Source organism: Epinephelus moara, chromosome 4 (assembly GCF_006386435.1).
Source record: "Epinephelus moara isolate mb chromosome 4, YSFRI_EMoa_1.0, whole genome shotgun sequence".
Taxonomy (NCBI): Eukaryota; Metazoa; Chordata; class Actinopteri; order Perciformes; family Serranidae; genus Epinephelus; species Epinephelus moara.
Genome location: NC_065509.1, coordinates 327,949 through 354,068, shown reverse-complemented (window position 1 = coordinate 354,068; position 26,120 = coordinate 327,949). Strand labels below are relative to the sequence as shown.

The 26,120-nt window shown below is 39.5% G+C and overlaps 2 protein-coding genes across 6 annotated transcripts in view; one reads left to right on the top strand and one right to left on the bottom strand.

Annotated features, from left to right (window-relative positions):
- Positions 1–3,890, bottom strand: part of LOC126389444 (trypsin inhibitor ClTI-1-like) — a 29,904-nt gene extending 26,014 nt beyond the window's left edge. The window contains exons 1-2 of one of the 2 annotated variants that reach the window (XM_050043150.1): positions 3,679–3,890; positions 456–517 (exon numbers count right to left, since the gene is read on the bottom strand). In XM_050043150.1, the coding sequence (XP_049899107.1) occupies positions 456–517; positions 3,679–3,727 (111 nt within the window). In that variant the 5' untranslated portion in view covers positions 3,728–3,890. The remainder of the gene's footprint in view (positions 1–455; positions 518–3,678) is intronic. The other variant, XM_050043152.1, reaches the window with a different exon arrangement.
- Positions 3,891–12,073: 8,183 nt separating this feature from the next.
- The window catches only part of csnk1a1 (casein kinase 1, alpha 1), a 43,459-nt gene continuing 29,412 nt past the window's right edge, over positions 12,074–26,120 (top strand). For all 4 annotated transcript variants that reach the window (XM_050043149.1, XM_050043148.1, XM_050043146.1 and 1 more), the window contains exons 1-4: positions 12,074–12,822; positions 13,121–13,227; positions 24,289–24,415; positions 24,918–25,016. In XM_050043149.1, the coding sequence (XP_049899106.1) occupies positions 12,700–12,822; positions 13,121–13,227; positions 24,289–24,415; positions 24,918–25,016 (456 nt within the window). In that variant the 5' untranslated portion in view covers positions 12,074–12,699. The remainder of the gene's footprint in view (positions 12,823–13,120; positions 13,228–24,288; positions 24,416–24,917; positions 25,017–26,120) is intronic.

Below are 26,120 nucleotides of genomic sequence, written 5' to 3'. Positions count from 1 at the left end.
TTGGTAACTCTAAATTGTCTGTAGGTGTGAATGTGAGTGTGAATGGTTGTTTGTCTCTATGTGTCAGCCCTGTGATAGTCTGGCGACCTGTCCAGGGTGTACCCTGCCTCTTGCCCGATGTCAGCTGGGATAGGCTCCAGCCCCCCCGTGACCCTCAAGAGGATGAAGTGGTTAGAAGATGAATGAATGAATGAACCCTTTTATCTTTTTTCAATCTGTAAACCAGGCGTGAAAATAAAAATATGGAATCAGATCACCCCCAGCAGTCTCACCTCTCTAGGTGTCATCCTGTCNCTCTTGCCCGATGTCAGCTGGGATAGGCTCCAGCCCCCCCGTGACCCTCAAGAGGATGAAGTGGTTAGAAGATGAATGAATGAACCCTTTTATCTTTTTTCAATCTGTAAACCAGGCGTGAAAATAAAAATACGGAATCAGATCACCCCCAGCAGTCTCACCTCTCTAGGTGTCATCCTGTCATTGTTGTCTGGATTCACAGTCTCAGCCTGCAGGGACAGGACTACACACACACACACACACACACACACACACACACACACACACACACACACACACACACATTTTTAGTTCTATACGTGTGAGAACCATCATTGATATAACACATTACCTAGCCCCTTACCTTAGTCTGAACCACTCACACATGCACACACGCATGCACACACAAACACTATCTATCTCTCTTTCTCTCTCTCTCTCTATCTCTCTCTCTCTTTCTCTCTCTCTCCCTCACCCTTCACCCAAAACAAGTCATTCTGTGAGAATGTAATGTAACCAGCTTTTTGTCCAGAGGAATGTAACCTAGCCAACTCTCATGTTCCTCTGAACGTCCTCTGTTTTTGTTGATCTTTGTGTTTTGCTTCTGTCTGGGGAAACAATGTTAAAACTAAAGATGCTACTTTTAGCTGTGAAAGAAGTGTCTCAGGACTAACTTTCAGTCTACAGCGTGATAAACCTTAAGTTAATTCTTAATAAGCCATGTTGGTATCATGGACAGTACTGACTTGTGTCAGTTAAGTTCCTGAAGTTACTGAAACTGTAGGAGACAACCCATTGCGGGAAACTCTGCATTTGAACAGACCATGACATTATCAGCATCTGTGGTCATGTGTCGTAATCATGCCTATTTCAGAAAACAGGATTAGTGAAAACTCTGAGTATGTTGAGCCTGAGATGAGGGAAACTACTGCTTCATCTAAGCCTGAGGCTGAGCGTGTCGCAGGTGGGAGAAACATGGCGTGTCCTTCAATGAATGAACTCGTGGACGTTGGGGCACAGTTTATTCAGAGGCTGTTGCGTAAGGAGAATGTGATTAGACCCAGTTTGGATGTCTCCCTGAAGGAGTGTCTCTATGACAATTTCACCTCACAGTCTTTCATTTAGATAGATATATCAGATATACCAGATATATCAAATAGGCCTATTACACATCATGGATTTACATTATCATCGGAGCAAATTTTATGCATTGCCCTTTGATTCTTTGGCAGCAGCAGTTTTCTATATAACATCAGAGACACTGAAACACATCAGAGAGACAGCGGTTTGTCGGGCCGTAAGAAAAATGTCTCTGGCTCTTGGCAAAAGACTTTTGCCCGTTTTTTGTGGTTTTCCCTAAATCAGAATCGATTATCAAAGTATTTGCAACGGAGCATCGGTGGCTTATTGGATGGAGCGGACGCCCTATGATCAGACGCCCAGCGCCTGATGCAGCGGCTGCGGTTTCAAACCCAGCCTGCAGCCTCAAGTGCGTCGTTCCCTCTCTCCCTCAACATTACGCTGTTTTTCCATTAGATGCAACAAAAGCCCCGAAAATAATCTTAAAAAAAGAGGAATTCCAAAGAACTGCAGGTTTGTCAGTATTAATAAGAAATTAATCTACGTTACATGATGCAATGATTCATGAATCCTGCTTTTCATATAAAGATTCCGCTGTGTAATTGGCTCATTTATGGGACTCAACATCCCATAATAGCTCCATCTGAGCATGAAGGAGACTTCTGAGAGAATCAGAAGTCATTTCACAGCAGTTCAGCAATTCAGTGAACCTCAGCCTAATATTGACAGAATGAAGAAAGTATAAGCAAAACATTTACCAGTCTGTTTAATATCTTTGTGTTTGATTTTGAGCTGCTGCCCAGTGTGTTTGAGCCCCATCAGATTACATCTGAATTAGAGGATACAGCAAATTATATTAAAATATCAACACTGTGTAATGTTTCTGTATTTTCTGTATATTAGACACATTAACACATCACATCACTTCACATTACCTATTAACACACTCTGCAGTCTGTTCCCACCACACATCACACTGTTTAGCTGCAGCTGACGTGTTTTTATTTTTTTTCATTTCGCGGTCGTTAAAATCTCTGACTCAGTTGGGATGAAACAAGTGGCTTTCTGCTTTCGGCCACTGAATATCACGTTATTTGCACTCTACTGATGATGTCTTTCGGTGCTCGCCGTGAACGCGCGCGTTCCTCAGGCTGAACATACTCAGAGTTGATTGAACTGATTCTGATCAGCTGTTCAGGAACCGAAAACTCTTTGTCAAACCGGAGATCGGGAGAAGGCTCTGAGTTTGTTGAGCCTGCTTCCTGAAGTAGGGCCCTGGTCTGAGTTCATGACAGGTATCAGTGTTTTCTGTGTGTTATTTGATTGGTAAATAAACCTGTCTGCTTGAACCAGGTCAAATCAGCCATGGGAAGATGACATCTGAACCACAGAGTTAGTGTCTTTAGAAAACAACAACTGAGAAAAAATGATTCACCAGAGTGAAGGTGTTATGTCATGCCACGGCTCTTAAACACAAATATTTTTACTTGTATTTATTTTTAAATTAAAAAACAAAACAAACAAACAAACAGAGACACATCACCCCTCTGGTTAGTCTACATAATAACATCAGTTTGATGTGACAGACCCTGTAAAGTTCATTCAACTTTAAATTTTTAGGCCTTCAAATTTTAAGTTGACTGAACCTGATTCAAAACAAGTGAACTTTTCTAGTCAGGTAAACTTGATCTTAATTCAGTTGTACTTATATCTTGTAGTTCCATAACTCAAGGATTTAGGTATTAATATCAAGTTTATGTGGCTAGGAAAGTTCATTTGTTTTAAATCATCACAAAATGACTAAGTTAAGTCAACTTAAAATTTTAAGGCAGCTTGGACACTAACTGTTTTAAGCAAAAACAACTTTCACTTTTTTTTACAGTGTGAAGATGCACGGTATCAATTTTTTAGGTCATTTTCAAAATCATTTTAGACACAGAAAGAAGTAAAGCAGGTTATCCCTATATTAAGCTGTGATCACCAGTTGTAATGTTCTTACACATTCCAGTCTCTAAACAATACATTGACCAAAAAACCTCTATCTCAGCAAGTCAGCAAGTCAATTCCTGAAATATTATCTTCTTTAAAAAGTGGGGTGATATTATTTTATCTTTTTTATTTTTTTCATTTTGTCTGAGTTCGGCTTTCTTCTGTACTGTTTTGTATGCTAACAATTCCCATGTTACAACAAAACTACACTAGGAACAAGTGGACACTTCCTACACTTTGAGCTGTTTCTGCTTCAAAAGGAACACAGTGTTTGAAGCAGATAGTGACACAGAGTGACTTGTTACGATCATGTTACGATGCTGTTAATGAACTCACCAGAGACAGAGAGCAGCAGAGCAGAACACAGCAGCACAGTCAGCTTCATGGCTTCCAGTGTGTTTCTTCAGGCAGCAGGTGTGCGTCTCACACATTGTGTTTTCCTTTTATAGACAGCCTGTCAATGATTAATGAAATGCTACAGATTAGATGACGCAAAGAGAATGTTTGTGGTCAATCTCATTAGGGATGTGCCCCCAACCACATGAACATTAACGTCAGACATAAAGTGAAGACAACACTAAGGTATTTGCCACTGAAAAATGCAACAGTGCAGCAGTGATGACTTGTGTCTGTCTCAGCTTTCCATCAGCAGTCTCCCACTGTGACTCAGTTGATTTCATTTCCACTGGATGTCCACACCCTGCAGACTTTCAAAATGACAACAAATCACACCTTTTTTAAAGAATGTTCTCACGAAAGTTAAAGTTTCTGTCCCTTCCTCACACAGAGTTGCTCTGAGAATTTTCCTTAATCAGTCCTAAGCTAGGACTTCTTACTAGAAGTTTTAGGCTGAGTTGGGGGGAGTTAGGGAGAGAGTGTTCTCAGAATACTCTTGTGAATACAGCCCCTGATCATCTGATAACACGACTGGACAAACAGTAACAGCCTGGATAAACAAATATCTAGTTTTAGCTGCAGGCAAGAATATAGTGGCCGGGCTGATGTCTGGACTGTTAGAGAGAGAACTAGATTCAAAGTTTTAGCATGAGTACGTTACCACACAAACAACATGTGACCGTCACACACAGATCGACTTAAAAGTTCATCCATGACTATGGAAATAGTTAAAGATAAATAAACAGGAGTTTGACAAACTAAATTAAATGAAGCTCTGTGTAAGTTCAATCAGGAAGACTGTCTGGGGGGAGGTTCCCTATTCGACTATGGATTCATCACCCTCCTTAAATCATACCATCTCTACAGGGTCTAATCGCCAAAGACTTTCCACATTTTTATTATTATGTGCACATGTAACTAAATATTCTTTTACTATAAAAATGAGTCTCTCCTGGTTGAATTAAAAATCCACTTACCAGTTTATACTAAACGTGCTTTCACACCTGACCTGTTTGGTACGGTTAAAACAAGCTCAGGTCCGTTTGCCTGGTTAGTACAGTTTGTTTGGGCAGGTGTGAAAGCTGTCAATCGAACCCTGGTACAGACCAAACAGCTGAAGTGAGACTGCTTGAAAAGGTGGGTCTCGGGGCGTCAGTGGCTTTGTGGATAGAGCAGGCGCCCCATGTACAAGGCTGTTGCCACAGCGGCCCGGGTTCGACTCTGCTGCATGTCTCTCCCTCTCTCTCTCCCCCTTTCACACTTCACTATCCTATCAATTAAAGGCAAAAAATGCCCATAAAATACCTTTTCAAGTGTGGTTCATTTGTGGTGTGAAAGAAAACAAACCAACCACAGGATTTTATGATAGCAAATATGTGATTGTAGCATGATTTCAATAGCGAAACCAATGACAAAATCCTCCTGCTGATCCTGAAACCTGTCCATGATCTCATAATTAATCCTGATTAAGGCCACGTATATCCTATAACCTATTTATGCTAATGCATACATGCAACCGTGGTAACACACACATACACGTCAGTGAGGGTATTTTCCCTGATTAAAAAGCAGTTAAAATTGCCGTCCTTGTGTCCAACTCTGTATACTTTGTTCATTGAGTGAGTCCATTAAAAAGTGTGTGACAGTGATCCCACATTATGAAGCCCCAAATTATTACTGTACAAGATGCCTTCTTTTCATCCTTGATTTGCAGTCAGATGATAATAATAATAATAATAATAATAATGCTTACAATCAGTTATTTCTACATGAGCTCTTTGTGAAACCAAAGAACAGAATAATGCTTACAATCAGTTATTTCTACATGAGCTCTTTGTGAAACCAAAGAACAGAAATATCAACACTTTAGAAGCATTAAAGTGCTGCTGCAGAAACGTCTGTCAGTCACCAGAATTAGATTTTCCCACGTGGGTCCTGATGATGCAGGATGAAAACCGGCAAAACTGTCCAATCAATCAGAGAGAGAGAGGCATGTGAGTGGTGCCATGAGAGAGACAGCTGTTTCTCGGCCTCCCCCTGCTGGTTTTGAGTGAATATTGTGAATACTCTGATTAATAAATGTAAATAAATAGTCCTTTGTAAGTGATGACCATTTTGTTCAGTTTTGTTCAGTTTTAGCCAGGGCTGTCAAATAATACTTTTTTTGGCTTAATCTTGATAGTTAATTGTGATTAATAACATGCTTAAAATTCCATTATTTTACATTTCAAAACAGTTTGGAGGTCCATATTAACAAGCAACTCTCTCCACAGTATCTTGATTGGGAATCAAAGCAAAGTAAATACATTTATGATCTTGATGATGTCGACCTATTAAAGAAAAGAAGTTCAATGTCCAATCAGTGTCAACATGGTGTGCAGTTACTCTGAGATAATTTTGATTATGTCCAATGATCCCTGCTTAATGCGACAGCATTTGCGCTTTTCAGGAGTTCCAGTTTAGTTGCTTTCTCTGATTGATACAGCAACAGTAAGACATATGACTGGTCACAACATGCCAACCTGAGGATGTCCCTTAGACCAAGTCCTCCATGATGTTGACTGGTCTGCAGTCAGTTGCCACAGCAACTTAGAAGTGTTGTAGTTAACTTCTTTGATTAAGTGAGCAATGTGCTCACTCCAAAATAGTGCTTTGCTGATGTCATGTCAATGTAGTTACCCCTGACAGGATTTGTATCCCTGGCTGTGGCCTGTTCCCACATCGCTATGCTCTCAATTTACATAAGGAAATAAAAAATAACAACGTGGATATTTTCATTTATTGTTTTGGTATTGTTGTTTTATTAACTATATTTTGCAGTGTAACACATAACGCATCTATCTAAATAAATGCTTTTATTCTTGTTGAACTTATATTATTTACTCTGTCCTATCAATCAAGTATTGTTTTTTGTATGTATTATGTCTATTAATCTGGGTAAGGATGGAAAAGTGTTTTTGTTCCTGCAACAAAAGTTACAGGGGATTTAAAGGCTGCCATAAATTGTATCCCCCCTCTATACTGTACAAATCAGCTGTAGGAACGAATACACTTTTCTATTTTCACTCAGATTATTATGGATGATCTGAAGTACACACAAAATAAAAAACTTGATGATAGAAGAAAAGAGGAAGATATACTTTTTTAATCCCTGAGGGGAAATTCAATTTTCTTTACATTCTGTTGTCACACACACACGCCTGAAGCTCACACACATGCACAAACAGGACCTATACCTGTATTAAATGGAGAGATGTCACAGCGAGGGGCTGCCCATGTACAAGCAATTGGGGGTTCAATGCCTTGCTCGGCAGTGCTCAGTCCACACTCCGTATTTGGTCCGGACATGGACTTGAGCCTGCGACCCTCCGGTTCTCAACCCTAAGTTCCTATGGGCTGAGCTACTGCTGCCCAAAGAGCCCTTAAAGGTTTTTTTGGGGGGAGTTTTTCCTTATCCGCTGCGAGGGTCATAAGGACAGAGGGATGTCGTATGCTGTAAAGCCCTGTGAAGCAAATTGTGATTTGTGATATTGGGCTTTATAAATAAAATTGATTGATTGATTGATTGATGATTTGTACAGTATAAAGGGGAAATCAATTTATGGCAGACTTTAAATGCAGTGTTAAATAATATGTGTCCCCCTGTAACTTTTGCTGTAGGAACGAATACACTTTTCTATTTTCTGTGGGGGTTTTTTTTTTTCTTTTTTATTTATTGTGTGTGTATTTCTTGACCTGGTGGTGAGTTGCTGCTTACAATTGCCCTTGCAGGATTACATAAAGTTGTATTGAATGAAATGTGCAATACCAATTACTGGATCACTGTAGTTTTTTTTTTTCCTTGCCATGATATCTGTTATGTGTTGTGAAAAGTGGAACAGCAATAGGTGGTACCAGTGGACTGGGTAACACCTTCATGTAAAACAGCTGAAGAAGGCAGCAGTGGAGAGAACTGTGCAGTGCAGTTCAGAGGGTTTGACACCAGTTAGACTTTACAGTGTGTTTGTGCACTACACAGTGGAAAGAAAGTGAGTGCAGTGAAGACCAGTGATGTCTTCTTACTGGCATACACACAAAGATGCCTCATGGAACAAAATGCAGTTAATGTTAATATCAGTGACTTTCCCTTATTTAGTCAAATATGCTGCACAAAAAAAAAAAAAAACTTCAGCAAACTAACAAAAAACACAACAGAAAAAAGAACTATGCTTCTACTTAAGTTACATTTTATTGAAACAACTTCCTGTCTGATATTTGTTAAAAAAAAATGTAATGGTTAGTAATCCTCAATGATCAATAATAAATCAAAAGAGGCTTCTTTTAAACAAATTGATACATTTTACACTTCTGGTCTCTCCCAGCTGGCCACCAACGTCTTTCAACATTGATATTTGGTTGAATTTAGGTTGTGATGTGGGGTGACCAAGACAACATGATGGCAACGTCCATTTGATGAAGAATACTGATGATAGAAGACGCTCATATTTTGTTGATTTTAAGTTGTGTTGTTAAATAACCCCAATCCAACGGCTTCCAAATATCTCATGTCAACGTCCTCTGGACGTAGAACAACAACATTTAGTGATAAAGTATGGAGAACAAAACCAAACGTCTGCAAAACAATAAATTTAACGTCCACTCAACGTGACATTCTGACGTGGTTAGACAATTAACTATCATCAACCTGATTTTCATTGCTGCCAAAATTTAATGTCTGTCCAACGTAGGAGTCCAAAGTCTTTCTGATGTCATTTTGATGTCCACTGCCATCAGAGCTACTTCACAAAGTGTTATACTCAAGGTTGTAGTTCTAAGGAAAACTGACATTTGGAATATATAAAAATGATTTGCATTTGAATTAAAGAATCACAGTTATGCTCTTTATAAGTTGTATACTGTACATGCCTGACCAACAACTGTGACATACTTGGACTACGGCAACAAACACAAATCAACAATTAATTAACTGCAAAGGACACACTGTTCTATGTGGTATGTGCACTTGCATGTTTTTGACTGGCCAACACAAGGCCTTGCTGGATAATCTTAATTAACTTTACATGACACATAATGCTACATGATTTTGAGCAAAACATTTTCATAGAGGTGGCCAGATGGGGCCACTGAAAATCTTGAGGTGGCACACCAAAACCAAAAGCCATAATTGACTGAAGTAACAAAACATTAATCGGGAACAAGCCTTCTCTAGTTTTAGGAAGACTTGTGGGTACCCATAGAATCCATTTTCATTCAGATATATCTTGAAAATGGCCATGACAGTTGTTCCCTCGCTATAATTTAGCCTAACTTTGGAGCATTATTTGGACGCCTCCAGACAAGCTATGCCGAGCTATGGTTGGCTCTCATGGATGCCTAAGGTATGGTTTCACAAGCCTACTGTCCATCTTAAAAAATGAGCATGCCACAGCCTCTTAAAGACAGTAATGTCGGCCTCCAATTAGCTTTGCCAGGGGAAGCAAACAGAGTGGCCATGGCCCGAGCTTGCCTGCCCTCCTTGGGAGCACAGCGCGTCTTTGCAGTTCCTTGTTGTTCTCTTTGTTCATCTTTTAAAGCAGTGTTAAAGCCTATTTGCAGTCTGAACATGACTTTAGGCCTTGTTATTGACACTAGCTGCTTTAGGCAAACATTAGGCGTTTCTCAATACCAAGTACGCCAAGTTCGGACTTGCGCACTTGGGAGTTTGGACTTGCGCACTTGGGAGTTCGGATTTGGCAAGTTCGACTCGGGAGTACAAACTCCCAAGGACGGCTGCCATTGCTGCTGGTCTGTGGGAAATGCATTCTGGGATACCTGGCTGTCAAAAGTCCACACAAGTCACCTCCCAATGCATCCCCGATGGAACGGGCAGAGCAAGTTCATATCCGGGCATTTGGACTGTACTTGGCTGGATGCGGACTTTGAATTGGAACATTACTTGGGCTGCGACTGATGATGTTTCACAAGTCCGCAAGAACACAGGTACAGGCAAGAACGCAGACTAAGAAATGCTGATTGACTCCTCATTTATTTCAGCTAGCTACGATGGAGGACACTTGGGACCACCTCTGTACAGTAAACTATTTTATGAAACTGGGAGAAGTTATATTCCACAATGACAATCTGATACTTGGTGAATATTTCATGAGCTGACTGCAGTATAATTTGTTCTCTGTGTATAAAGTCTACTACTCTGAGACTAACAATAAAATTAATGATTCAATATTCCTAAACATGAATTTTAGTCCCGGGAGTGTGGAGAAGGCTTTGAAACAGCTTAGTTTAGACCTTAAATTTTGATAAATAACGGTTAATAAATATTTTTAAAAAATCTAAACACTTAAAAAAAACGTTTTTTTGTTGTCTGTGGTATTGTCTAGCATAAAGGGGACTGTGGAACTGTGCCTGATACTAAATTAGTGATGTGACGTTCGCGAACGAGCCGAGTCTTTGAACCGGCTCTTTGAAGTGAACGAGTGAACCGGCTCTTTAGAGTGAACGAGCCAGTTCCTAATTCACGTTGTGTTGATGACCCCCCTCGGTTAGAAACGAAAGGTAGGAAGCTAACCCACTATCAGCACTTGCTTGTATTGGCAGGCTTGTTGTTTATAAAGGGCATTGCTATGGCTACACCAAACTTTATATGTGCAGGGTCTATTCTGGGTCCACGTTACAATATCCAGATCATGTGATGTGATAAATCAGCAATGCGATTCGTCGTTGAACCCACTAACACCCGCCCTCCAGACACACAGCAATAACCCCCCCCCCCCCCAAAAAAAAAAAAAGGAACGAACAAACTGCATCCTTGAACCGGCTCTTCAAAGTGAACGAGAGCCAAAGAACCGGCTCTCACAAGTGAAGCTCTTCAAAGTGAACGAGAGCCAAAGAACCGGCTCTCACAAGTGAACGAGAAATCCCATCACTACTAAACCTTAAAACCGACGAATCTGATACTCAAACTGGACTTTCCGGATTGTATTTGATTTCCTCACCTGTAGCCTACCTGAAGCAACATGCCCACACCAATGTAGTCCCCACCCTTATGCTGCATTCAGGTAACGTCGGAAGAACAGGGAAAATGAGCTCCAAATGTTCACACATTATTCAAACGTTACCCCAACTCCTTGCCATAGTCAGATTATTTAAATAAGCCATAGTTTTTATTGTGTGACAAAGGCTTATTTACTAGATACAAAACAGTGTAGACGCAGGCTATAGCTCATTATCAATGAGCTGAACTTGGTGTATTAATGTCAACATAATAGGATTTTATTTAAACTGTGGCTCTACAGCCTTTTTGCAACTGGTTTGCTGAAAACATAAGGTAGTTGCTCACACTGGGTAGGATATACTGTTCCTGTTAAAATGAGCACTATCTCTGAGTCTGAATTTCAATGTGGAGGCTGATATGACGCGTTTCTGAGAATCGACTGCAGGGGTGTTTCTAGAATTTGAGGACAATGGGGACTTAGCCCAGTCCTCCTAATTATTTTTCTTTTACTTGAGTATTTGTATTTTGTGCTAATTTAAACCTCTACTCCTTTGCATCTAAAAGGAAAATATTATACTTCTTACTCCATTACTTTTATTTATCTACTTTAGTTACTTTAAAGAATCACATGAAAAATACAAAATATAATCAACTTATTAAGGATGATGTATTAAACTACTCAGCAGTATATGCACATAAAGCCTTTAACATTAAAGTGATGATTCTTAAAACATTTGGGGCTGAAGCCTCGGAATTCAAGGCCTAACGGTTCAGCCGTCTGTAATTAGGCTACAGTCTGCATAATATGGTAGGAATGCAGCAATATCCTGTCCTTCCCTACATTACGCCCTGTCCAGTTTATAGTTGAATGAGATCAATTTTCTTAAAGTCATGTGTCCAAGCTAAAGTGACATATTATCATGATTTTCATTTGGGATAGGCCTACAAGAAATGACAAGTGTAAATTTGCCATTATGTTATCGTGTCATTGTGTTAATAAAACAAACCAGTGGATGGTGATGGAGGTTCTCTTTCAGGAGAATTATCATATACTTAGACAAATAGTTTGTACACAGAAATACGGGGTCTCCAGCAGCTTTGATGGTTACTGCCTTTACATTTGATGTTGAAATTATTAACCAAAAAAATGGCTGCATTATAAAACACTTTTTAACTTTGCAGTTGTTTATGAGCTACATTGCTGGCCTCATAGCGCCTCTCCTTTTCAAACCACAATTATATATCACTTTGTTAGGCCGTAAGTCATAAATGTTGATTATCTTATTTCCGACAACACCTGAAGGGGTCATGGGATATCTAACCTTAGCTAATCGCCTCCAACGGAAACCAGCTGAGAGAAAGGGTAGTGAAGACAAGATGGCGGAGTGAGTGGGTTGCGCGTTCGACAGACGGCTGCGACCCTTGGAGTTTTCTGAAAACGCTCTGAAAGGACTGAAAAGATCAAAAGAGCAGCATTATCACCAGGATTGTGATTAAAAAGGCTGTTTTTGCTACTCAGCGCCGAGGAGGTCCGGACATATTTCCGCGGCGGTCCTTGCGACAGCGTTAGCTTGATGCTAATGTTAGCCAACGTTAGGTTTCAGTAGCTGCTACTTCGAGGTAGCTGGGTGGTTGTTGAAGGCCGTAAGCTTTTTCGGATTAGTTTTGGATGTATATACTTCGATACTGACACGGCATTCCGTGTTTCTCGGAGGTAGTTTTGTTTGAACGAAGATCCATTTTAGTCGGTAGCCTATGAATAAAACGAACGTCAGAAGAAATCCACTTTCCAGCTTGCTTGTTAGGTTGATTTTCGACAAAATTGTTTGGAGTAACAGCTAGTCCATACTTGTCCTCATCAACGCCAACTGGACATACAGGACTCTGTATGTTCTGCTGACAATCGGGCCAGACTGCCTCACAGAATTTCCTAAAGTGAATCAGGTGGAGATTTTCATTTGGTGGATACTATGGCGAGCAGCAGTGGCTCCAAAGCCGAATTCATAGTCGGTGGAAAATACAAGCTTGTCAGAAAAATTGGATCGGGATCCTTCGGTGACATATATCTGGCCATTAACATCACAAATGGAGAGGTAATTTACTGCATAAATGTCTACATTCATCTGTATTCTTCAATGATAACGTTACTTGGTAGCCACTGTTCCCACCGAACAGCACTGAGGCTGAGTCTAAAGTATTAAGGCATATTGTGACATAGCTTTGTAAGGTATCCGGCCTACACTTATCAAACTCTTAAATTTAGCTAAAGGTGCTACACGATTTGGCATTATTCGTTGAACAGCGAGTGCCAGAACATGTATCTTTGCCGTAACCAACACAGTAATAACTTAGATGTAAATACAAATGTTATCTTTTGTGTGTCATTTTCAGGAGGTAGCTGTAAAATTGGAATCACAGAAAGCCAGACATCCACAGTTGTTATACGAAAGCAAGCTGTACAAAATCCTACAAGGTGGTGTCGGGATTCCACACATCAGGTAAGTGGAATGGTTTTTACATCGTACAATGTTGCCGATAGTTAAGTGACTCTTTGTTTTTATATCTTATTTTTTAAGCTAGCTATATCAGTATGGAAAAGTCTCCGCAGGAAAAAGAGACAATAATGTTTAAGAAGCAGCAACCTTGTTGGCATTAGGCCTGCTAATCTGCCTAGCGTTGCCTGGTCTATTCCAGGAACGATATTTGTTCCCCCGAACGCCTTAATATCCCGTCGGGTTTTCACCGAAAATGTCGCCTTGTATCAGTCGTGTTTAGACCCCATATCTGCACTTTTATTGTGAAATAGCGGCTGTTAGGGTACAGAGAGCCAACTATGAGGTTGGAAATGGCCGCTCCTCTTTTGTTGTGTTAGCTCCCAACATGTCTTCCCCTACCCTGTTAGAAAATGGCGGCGGAGCACAGAAGCGAAAACAACAACCCAAGCCCCACGGTGGAAGTGTGTTTTCACCACGGTATTTCAGCCTATACGTGGTCTGTTATCAACGTTACCTTGTAATGGGTCACACACCATGTTTAGTTGTGTTTAAGTAACTGTTTAGAGTGGGTTGTAGCCTAACAGGGCAAGTGGCAACGTTTGAGATACACAAGCTGTGCCCCTCAGTTCCACATTGTGTACTACAGCTATAAAATGTACACTGTAGACTGTCATACACAGTATGCTGCCTCATCTTTATGTTGTTAATGTTGTGTATGGGCATGTGATACCGACGTGTTACTGCAGAGCAGTTGCTGACATCTTTGAAACCTGTGACATTTATTTGTGGATACGATGGGAAGAGAAGTTTGTATGTGTGGGGAAGGCACTAACCACTTAATCTGCCAAAGTGGAAGTGTAGTGAACGTTTTATTATGGTTTTGTGCACACTTAAACATACAAATAACACTAAGGTTTCACATGTGATAAGAAGTCATTTGTTAATATTGTACAAAACTAATAATAAATTGTTTATTTATTATATGATCATAGCAGCAGGATTGTTTTGTATACTAACATTCAGTGTGATTTGAGATATATCAAGGTCTTAGGTGGCTGTGTGCGCTTACCAAACTTTGACGCTTGTAGGCCAAAACAGTGGAGATTTATTAGTGTATTCCTTTACTGTTTTTTTTTTTTCTGATAATTTCCAAATGTAAATGCACTATGTAAGTTCTGTATTACTCCAAGTTTTTAACGTTTTCTGCCATAAAGTTAAGTGGAAACATGATGCATGCATGTTATATTTCAAACAATAGAGCAGGTTGACTTGGTTTTATAAAGTATTTTATGGTTCGGTTTGTGTTTGATTGATTACCTCACAGCCTTTATTTACTTATTCTGTTGATTCGGTATATACATCTGTTTGTATTGTTTTTATATTTTCTGATACTATATAAGAGAAAGGAGTGGCATGACATGGGTCAACATTAAAGAAGTATTTCACTGCAGGAGAGATGGCCTTTTGATAAATCCAGGATGTCTTTGCAGTAGAAAGTTGCAGATGTTTTTGAAATAGGTGATACAGAAAACAGAGAAAAAGGACGCTTATGCTCATGAGGAAGAAAATCTACAACTACCAGAATGCACTGCACTGCACTAGGGGTTTCATTTATAAACATTGCCTAGACAAAACAAGGCCTGAAAGAGATGTGTGCCACTTTCCATGCAAAAGTTGTGATCTGTAAAAACAGACATGGCGCACACTATTTTTGGGTTTTGTCCATACATTTTTAGTATGCATTCTAGGCATTGTTTTATAAATGAGACCCCAGACCAATAAACGCTCCCGCTGGTGGGTGAGGTAATGTGAACACGTCTGTTTAAAATAATGTCAGCTGGCTGGTAACTAACAGTCTGGTATTAAAATTAACCAGTATGCTAAAGCATGTTTCTGAAAACATTTGTGTTGAGAAATAGCCAACTCAGTAACGAAATCTTGATTTATATCTGATCAGTGCTGCCTAGTTTTACCAGCGAAACAGTGAAAGGAAATAGTAATAGTGTTATTTATTGACTTAAAGTTAGTCTCTAAAGTCATACTAACTCACATCTGTCTGATATTTTATTCATAATCAGTTTGACAGATGGAAACTTGACCTTAGTCTTTGCATTCTTCCCTGCGTACTTACTGCAAGCAAACCTCAAATTAAAACTTTTGGATCTCGGGGGATTGGTAGCATAGTGGATAGTGCTGGCGCCCCATGTACAGAGGCATTGCCTCGCTGCAGCGGGTGCAGGTTCAGTTCCGGCTTGCAGCCCTTTGCTGCGTGTTAGTCCCTACTCTCTCTCTGTCTCCCCATTTCACTCACTGTCCTGTCCATTAAAGGCAAAAAGCCCACAAAAATAATCTTAAAAAACAAAACAAAAACAACTTCTGGATCTCAGCCTGTTTGTGAGTGTTGAGGCCTTTTTCAAGTATTAGCTAGTCTTCTGAAATGGTACATATCTGAGTAGTGTCTTTAATAGTAGAGAGGAGGAATTCTGTCTCATTGACTGCTGTAGGTTTGGAATGCAGACCTTAGTCACGATGGCATATAGTTGAAGTAGTGCTGTGCATCATGTCCTGAAGAAATTCATGTCTCCTGAGTCACTCAGACAGACAGCGTGAATTATCTATATTCTACTAGTCAGACTTGTTTGAATTGAGTTTTGGCAAACTCAGAGGATCTACCTGCTTTGTGTTGCAGTTGATGGGTTTCAGGGAACCACCCTGTTGTTATCTCTACCTTTTAGCTGATGCAAAAAGCTGCTTTGGCTTTACTACTTTTATCCGGCTCTTAAGTTGTGGCTCTTAGACGAGAGCAGTACCTGTGACCAACTGTAGCTGTCAGAGAAAATACCGGTGAAGTGATAAACTACTATGCCTTTTGTGTTTAATGACCACATTTGTAATGTACAGCTTTGTTTCACTTGTTAGTGTTCATAGCCATTGAATTACAGCAGATTCTTTGACGGTGAAACAAAACAAAATGCCAAAGTGAAAGTTGGGTATACCCATTTGGATTGTGTCTGATTGTCAACAACAGATGATCATTAAAATGTACTGAACACAACATGCACCTTTTTCTTTAATAAATAAGATAATTAGCTAGTGGTTGCCATGCACCTTGATAAAGTTTAAGGAGTTTTATAAATGAGACTGGGTGTGTGGGGAATTGCTGTGACTTGACGGAGGAGTAAGTGTTCATGCTTTTACTGACCTAAAAATGTATTTGTATTTTTTTGTTCCATGGGTTTTAGAGCCCATAGTGTTCCACAGAACTAGGATTGGCTTGTAAATGCCTGTGTCATTGTAAAACTGACAGTAAAAAGCACAGAAATTGGACTTAAATTAGTTTATGTACACATTTTAAGTGTTCTTGAAAATCTAGAAAAGTTCCTTTTTTTTCTGACAGCCTATTTAAAGTTGATTTAGATATTAGTTTCTGCACTGTTCTGTTGTTGGAAAGTCACCTTGTCATTAAGCATAGCTACTTTTAGGACAGAGTATCTGCCTGTGTACTTGACTGTTAAAAACAGAGAAACAGACAGAAAATACCAACATTTGTCTGGTGTTGATTTTCCTTTCCCTGTTCTATATCTGGCTGACAGCGCTAAGATGCACGGCCATATACAGTATACAGCACAGCTGGCACATGGCTTAATAGAGACAATGACTGTGGAGCCACAAAGGCACAGCAACTTCGTTGAAACATGAACTCCGAACACACACACCTTCTTTACAAACTAGAACTGCTTTGTAGGGTAACCTCTGTCATAGATATAAGCATACATACGTTGGGTGCCAGTTGTGCATAGTAGGGTTCTAAGGCTGGCAACTTACTTAAAAAATACTTTGTGTAAGCACCAGTAAGTGAGTTGTAATAATGGGTTGTAAAATTGGCATCAGTACAATTATTTGGAGGCAGTGTTAATAACAGTAAACTTCTGCAGGTTTTGAAGCAAAGCTTTTCCACCTTTACTGCAATGAAAGCAGGGCCTGTTGAATGAAACTTTGCACTGGTAATACTGGGTTAATGTTGCAGCATAGTCTTGTCAGAGCCTGTCCAACCTGCTGGTCCTGCTGCCCCTCCTCCACTCTTGCTACAACCTGGCTTACCTTTTATAAAGTCACCACCTATCACATTTTCAGTCTTTTCCTCATTCTTGCTCAGTTTTCTAACACCGACTCAACCTCTGTGATGCAGTCTAAGGAAAGAGACCTAGTGTATGAATTAGACTTTTATCAAGCTGAAAAAGCTTGAGGTGTTTACATGATGTAATGCACCTTTTTAAAAAGTGTTTGCTCAGTGTGTGAGCAGGATACAAAATTAGGACCATCCTTTAGCCAAATACTGGAAAAATCTGCAAGTACCTGGTAGATTTGCATCTCTCACAAGTTTAAAAACAAAAAAGGTAAATAAATAAATAATAATAATCTATTGAGTTGCTAATTGAAATTTGAACATTCACTAGCCATTTGGCTGGTGGACAAAAGTTAATTTTGCACCCTGTGTGTGGGTGCGGCTTAGCTTTTCATTGTCCACACACCACCAGACCGTTTAAGATTTAAGATTTTAACAGTGTTTTGAGTGAGGAAAAGCTTTGCAATTCACTTTTGTCTTTGCTTGGCAATAATAATCAAGGGTCATGCACCATTTACACCAAGCAATGTGGCTGGTGGCAACTGGCATTTAAGGTGCATCACTGCTCCCCTTTACGGGCTATGGGGTGGTTTGATTATATGTAAGATTTATCTAATATATCTTATATCTCCATCAAGGAAAATTATATCAAAATAATTGTAGTTATTGATTTATTGCATAGCCCTAGCGGGCAGTGTCTATATTTTGGCAGGCCGCCACAAATAAATTTATGTATGGAGAAACATTGTGTTATTTGTATTATTCTGGCCAGGTATTCTGACGATAATGACATGCAAGCCGTGAATGTCTCTTTGTGTGTTACAATTGTTGGCTGTAAAAACACAATATCAGATCGTTTATTGTGGAGTCAGTGAATGCGGAAGTAGCATGCATAAATGGGTATGTACAGTTCTGTTATGTTTGGTGTTAGTTCCCCATTGCAAGATCTGATTTGTTATTGTATCTTCAGCACAAATTATTATTAAAACTATCCTGACTTGATAACAGATGTTATCTGACTCACATTAAATAAAAAACAATATACCTTCTCAACTTGACCACTGTGTGTGGAAACTAAAGAAGTTGTTGGAGGCTCCCTCCATCACTACTCATCTGATTGGTCTTGGTCATGCTGGCACACGTGACCTTTTACACAAACAACCTTGAACTTAGATTGATACATAGGTTTAGCAGTGGAGGTATGTTGTTGACCATATTTGTATTTTAACAAGTGTTGTTTAGTATAAGTCTATATGCTTGCTTTTGTTAGTTTGTAGGACACCTTTACAGACAAGAAATTTAATAGTGCAAATAGCAATAATTTGTTTGGGTTATGGAAAGAATACGCACTTTCCATGAAATTTATGATTTCAAGTCTTTCAAAAACATTTCCAGTACTTGTATTACTAAGAAGCATGCAGCCAAAATACACCTGCATGTATTGCTGTTAATATACCAAAACATTTGAATGTGGTATATTAGCTTAGCTTTAGAGCACTGGGGCTGCACAACACACACCATAAAGCAAAATGTATTTACTTTATTATCACAATGATGTGATGATGTTATTGGGCTGGATGATGTGGCTAAAATACGATCATGAGAATCTTTCTATATTGATCAATATTGATATTTATCACAATATATGATAATACTGGCAGTTTGAAAGTGTCCTAAAAATGACTGAAGCATTAAGAAACCACAGGGTTAAACTTTAGAATAGTTTATTAACCGTTAATAACAGAATAACACATTAATAACATATTACTGTGCAACATGACTTGGTTTAAGATATATTTTGTGATAAAAGACTACATTGAATAACATAAATATTAACAAGCTTTATCTACAATCTCAAAAAAATGCCATGCCTTGTGACTTATTCAAAGAGTGGTGTGGTTGCTGGGATGATACCATCTGATTTGGTGGAAAAGATATGTTGTTTCCCATCAGCAAATTAAAACATATTTTGTGGGCAATGTTTTTCCCCAACTAACTTCAAAGATGCATTTAAAACTTTATCACAGTCATTAAAATGAACATATTTGTCTTGGGTTTTTTTTGTTGTTTTTTTTTTTTAAACATGGTCTTTAGAAACTATAGATCTGTCAAAGAATTTTTAGATAAAAGCAGTGCTTCAGTGTAGCTCTGCTGATGTTTTGAACTTGGATATGATAAAATTAGATATTTGACTGTCAGGCACTGCATTGTTGGTTAGTAGACTGAAAATATATGTTGTATATTTGGGACAAGCTTACAAGCTCTGTGCATTGACCTCAGTTAAGTCAATCAACGGCACTGATTACCCCACTGATCATTCCATCGAGCCACCAGTAGGCAAGACCCAAATGTCTGCTGTAACATTAGCCAGCTAACATTTACTACCAACTTGCTGACACTGATGGCATATTTTACAAACCATCTTAATCTATACTTTGCCGCTCTATAGATATCCATACTACTTCCATATAATTGACGTCGTCATAGCGTTTTGGTCAACAGTTTGCTCATCTTTGGAGGGTGATGCAAGTTCACCTTTAACACTTAAGCATAATGAGCTCTGTGGCTGTGTGAAACAAAGGGGGTGTGAATTAGGAGGAAACAGCACACAACTCTCCACATCATCAGATGGAGGTATCCTGTATTGGTCATTCAAAGGGAAACCGGAAGACTGTCTTGATGCTAGTTAGCCAGTTAGTACATTAACAACACAATCCAATGCTGAAAGAGCAGAGCATATTAACAGGACGCCAGTGATCAACAACACAAACCATCAGGTAACATTTCTGCTTTATCTCAATGGATAAAGAAGAATAATCTTACCTGATGTAACAAGTTTGTTTTGGTGTGTCAGGGCCTCTAAAGATTGACAGTTACAAAATAATAAGTTCATTCATTGAATGCTTTAAAGTTTATTTTGAATTCCCAGGAAAGAATACAGAATAATTAGCCCTCTGTTGCATACTTACATTACTTTCTTGAATCTCTGACATAAACTAATATTCATCTGTTTATTTTCATGTGATCCCCAAACTGACACGGCAGACTTAAAAAATTCATGCCCCTTTCTTTTAAAACTAAACGCCAGAAACAATCATTTTTTTCCATAGTGTTTGAAATTTGCTTGAGTATTTCTTTCTCTTAGCACACACCATTTCTCTTTCTGTCTCTCACTCATTGAGAAGGATCAGATGCAAGCATCTCTCTTCAGTGTCCGGTGCCTGCCTGGAAAGAACATTTGGTGTTGCTATATTGTTGTCGGGTGGAAACAGTAGATTTAAAGAGTTGTAGGACTGATTTGCGCTGTACAGTGCAAGAAACGGGTTGTGGGAAAGAAAAAGGATAAAAGGGGTAAAAATTAATAGGGAGAATTGGGAGAGAATTTTGACCCCAGGAGGGAAATTAAAAAACAGGAGTCTTCTTGGAAAATTGGGAGGGTTGAAAAGTATGCCCTCAGTTGAGGACTCTGCTCTGACGTCCACTCTGTGTGTGGAGCATTGACCTGCTCTCCTGCAAACAGACAACAACGGCCTGGCTGATGTAATTATTATCACTGTGATGGAGTGTTAGATCTATACATATCCAGTAGAAATGTCCGCAGCGACATACATTTTCTTAAGATCTCTAGCCCTGTGTTGTAGTGATGAAATTTTCTGAATTTGTTGTGTTGATTGTTGTTACTGCTCTGTATGATAATATGCTTTGAGGCTTGCTGATATTCTTTTAGTTTGACAGTCGCAAAGCTGGGGTATTCCCAAACGGAGCACAGGCTCTGCAGCAGCCGCCAGACAGCCAGCTTTCAGTGTGTGAAACAGCACAGTGAGTGTGATGAGGCTGGGCTGCTACTCCAGTGATGGGGAGTGGTGTGTGTGCATAGCTCATTTTCACAAGACAGAGGAAGTATGGTAGCATATCTGATATGGATAGAATCAGGGAAATGTGTTCAGTTATTGTTTTTTTTTATTTTTGTATTATTAACAGAGATTTTAATCACTGCACACACACATCCACCCTGCCCTCTTTAAAACAATTTGTTACCTGTCCCACTGCAGACTGTAGGACAATTGAGTTATTTTTTCCAACATTAACACCAGCTGCACTGCCTTTGGGGCAGTCTGATCACAACTTTGATTACAACATACAGTTCACCCATCTATAGGAGGCCTGTTACAAGCAAAACCGTGTAAGAGTGGTGTCATGATGTCCATCCAGAGGAGGAGGTATTAGAAAATGGAGGGTAAATTATGGACAACAACAGCAAGGCTATGTTGGAACAGTCTGAAGCTCATCACTGACTGTAATACAAACGGTAGTGGACATTTTGAGGGCACTATTACTCTTGATGAGGCTAACAAGTTTTTCGGCAGGGTCCAAGAGTGTGACTTCTCTGCTTAGCATGCTCAGGCTCTCTGGTCTCTGGCACAAAGAAACTAGGCCTGAACGATATATCTTTTAAGCTTCGCCATCGTGATGCACACGTGTGCAATATTTACATCTTGGGGCTTGCGATGTGGCTTGCCTTAATTAAATTAAGCATGCATGTTTAAAATGCTGAGTGATGCGCGCTTCGGGGCCTAACTCCGCCGTGCGCAATACAGAGAGCAGAGGAGAATTGTAAAGGTGTGACCATGTAGAGACAGAAATGACATGCCGTCATCTAAACAATATAAGTCATCACGTTAAAAGGTGAAACGTTTCACCGTATAACGATAAATAGTATAATGTTATGTTATTATATGAAGCGTCTGTCGTGCAAAATAATGTAACTTTAGTTTATGAAGAGATAAGACGGAGCCCTCTCCTCTCCTCTTATATGCTTTACTCACAAGTGTGTGAATTGACCTGGTTATGAAGCGTCGTAGGGTCAAATAATATAACCGTAGTTTCTAAAGCGCTAAGACGGGGGAAAAAAGAAGAGAAAAAAATCAGCAGCATGGTGCGCCGCTGCTAGTTGCATATAAGGGAAAGAGAAGGGAGGGGAAAGAGATGGTGGTTTCACTGAACAAGTGCCTATTTTCAGCACATTTTATGCTGTTGCATTCAAAGCAATATCAGCCCAATAATTCCAGAATGATTCATTCTCACCAAGTAGAGCTACTGAAATCATCTGGTGGAAAATAATGCATCCTTAAAAAAAATACATAAATCGCAATATATATCACTGAGGGCAAGAAAAATCGCAATGTCAATTTTTCCCAATATCATGCAGCCCTAAAAGAAACCCATGTAACTCATGTTAATCCATTACGGTCACTGTTGACCAGGTTGACCTTTAGTTAGGTTAAAGGCATCTTAAAAGTGCAGCTGGTCTAAGTGGCGTCCATCCTCACAATGTGCTGATCAGCTCTGTGATGTGTTTAGCCACATTTTCCCCTCTCACTTTCTGTATCTAAATACTAGTGATGTGAAACAAATGTAATTGTGCCTTTCCCCAAGAAAAAGCTGCCTGGGAGTTTGATGACCTCAGACTCATTGCCCTAACCTTACATGTGATTAAATGCTTTCAGAGAGTTGTATTAGAGGCCCTTGATGTAAAGGTCCATCCATTCCAAGAGAGTTGGTGCTACCCATAATATATTTTATACACAGTCAATGAGAAACTGCTCATAGTTCTGCTCATTATGTTAATTGCCATTTTATACAGAACTGTACAGCCCCACACCCTGACCCCTTAGTTCCACAGCAGCTTGGATTTTAGATAGGGGTGTAACGGTACACAAAAATCACGGTTCGGTACGTACCTCGGTACACAAGTCACGGTTCGTTTTTTTTCGGTACAGTAATGAAAAAAATAGACAACTACTAAATATCTTTTACTTATTGGTAACCTTACTAAAACATACCACCACAGCAGTTAACTCTTTTTACACAATTTTTGAATGAAATAAATATATATAAAATCCTGCTTTTTCACATTGTTTGAATGAAAATAGAAATATAAAAGTGAAAAATAAAATCCTGCTGTTTTTTTAACACATTTTGTGAATGAAAAATATAAATTTCTGCTTAAACAGTTTTACTCAATTAAAATAAAAAGTATAGTGCAGCTGGTCAGCTTTAAAGCCTGCTCAGATTCAGTTTTACTAGGAACTTACTTAGCTTTCCCACTTTGTTAAAGTGCAGTAAACAAAACATGCGTATATTTAAAGTGCAGCTTAAACAATTTTACTCAACTCCAGTGGCGTTGGTTATTTCTTTAGCGCGATGGTCAGGGAAACGCTCTTTCTTTTTAAACGACGACAATATCGTAGTTTGCACCAGATTGCTTTTTCTAGTCGCGCCGATTAACGTTCANCGGAGATTTACGGTCGGACTCGGTCCGTCACTCAATTATGTCCGTCGGGGAACTAGATATTTTAAATGGTTCGGCTCGCAAAAACGGAATTAAAATAAAACAAAATAAAATAATATCCTGCACCCAGTAATTCGGTACAGGGTCATGCCGAACCGAAAGTCGCATACCGAACGGTTCGACACAAATACATGTACCGTTACGGCCCTAATTTTAGATGATCTTATTTCAATACCTTGGTATGTAGGACTGAGCCATCAAAGTCTGTGATGTAAATTTTACTAAAGCAGGTGATCAGGGAATAGTTTGTCACCTTACTTTATCCCCAATTACACATAGCTTGTAGACATAGCCTGGTGTCTGAAACTGGAACTCTGTATTTGTATGACAAAAAAAGCTAGTTTTTGACTTCTGAGAAAGGAAAGATTGTGTCAGAATTTCTCATCAAAATTAAACAACAATGTTGTCTGAGTATTGACTAAACCTTTAACAACATGAATCCCTCATGAATGCACATTATGACTTTCATAAGAATGCTGACTAAGTGTAAGATCCATGTTCAACTTGTGAGATTAGTTAAGACAGTGTGCTGTGATTGATTCAGATCGACCACAGACTCACCCTCATATCACTGTTGTTTCCCCAGGTGGTATGGCCAGGAGAAGGACTACAATGTCCTAGTCATGGACTTGCTTGGACCCAGTCTGGAGGACCTCTTCAACTTCTGCTCTCGCCGCTTTACCATGAAGACGGTCCTCATGCTGGCAGACCAGGTACCTAACACTAACATACATCCACCTCTGTGCAGTCTTCTAAAGCAGTTAATGTGACCGAGGGACACAGTTAAATACGAGTAGTAGGGTGGTGCTGCCTCTCAGTAAGAAAGTCCTGGTCGAAACATACTATCTTTGTCTGTGTGTGAGGAGCAAGCATGATCTCTACATTGGTTTCCTGTGGGTACTCTGGCACCCCCCCACAATCTGAAGACATGCAGGTCTGACGAATTAAGAATGTTCGTTAAACCTGCGTTTTTCTGCTAAAACACATCAAAATGTCCTCTGAAAAAGATCTGGTGGTGACTTTAAATGGCCTGTATTTGTTAATGCCAGTGTCGGTGCATTCATGTGATGTTCCTCCTACATCCCTGGATAAGCTGTTTGTTTACAAGTTGAATTGATGGAACTACTTTGATTAAATGTATTACGTTTTGTGGAGAATGGGAAGGATGATAAATAACTGTGAAATATTAAACCATGGCCTTCTTTTCATCTTTAGATGATCAGCAGAATTGAGTATGTACACACAAAGAACTTCATCCACAGAGATATCAAACCAGACAACTTTCTCATGGGCATCGGCCGTCACTGTAACAAGGTAAGACCTGTTCAGGTCCTATACATACTCTGTGTGGACTATTGAAGCTCTCTTTAGAGCTGTTAGCAAATAGCTGTATGTCATGGTAGCCATGGCAACTTCACAATCTTGGTCCCTAGCTGATCAACAAATTTAGCTTTGGTAACAGTGATATCTCCATACACTAAACTTTAACCAAAAAGGACCTTTTCATGGCCATGACTTGACCCACTGTTGCTCTTTTCACAAAACTTAATTGGCACTCGACCCATGGCATGTTTTTTTATAAGCCTGCAAATAGTATCAAATGTCATACGTTTATCACTTCTTTGACCGACAGCAACATTACCATGCCTCAGCACCACAACAACCACTAATGATTAATATTATCCTATCATAAGGGTAGCGAAGGAGTTCTGAAAAATCTAAGTAATACATTCATGGTGCAATTTGGATGACAGAAAATCATCTTCAACCCTGCAGAGTTTGAAGTCAAGTTCCCACAGTTAAATAATAGAGCAGAGTAACACTCATTTATCTCGTGCCACTCAATAAAAGCTAAAAACGGCATCATCGGTATCTGTATCATTAAGTATTATTTGTCAATATGAAAACATTGCCAGTTATTTATTTATTTTTTTAAAGTTAATGGTTTCCATAGATTTTCCATTTTCAAGTTTCATTACCATATCAGTTTTACTATCTCTAAATCTGTCACATTAGTGTTTGTAGGCACACCTGTATGTTAATCCAACGTGACCTTGGAGTTATAAGGTTCTATCTGCAATCGAAGTTGATATTAATCTCTTAGAAAGCAAAACTGACATGCAGCGAAGTTCTCTTATATTTGTCAAAATAACAAGTACCCCAATATAGAAGACAAGATAGGTTATAATTAAGAGTACAGTGTTTCCCACAGGACAGGAATCTATTTGTGGTGGTGTGGTCCGGGGGGGGGGCAGAACTGCTACTAACGAGCAGAACCTTACAGCCAGGCTCCACCGGCTGCAAACGTAAGCGTCACGTCAGCGTAGCGTCGCAGCGTATTCATTTGGGCTCCACTGACTGCGTACGGAAGCGAAACGTAGAGAAGCCAGCGGGGTTGTTTACCGTTTGCTGAGCTGA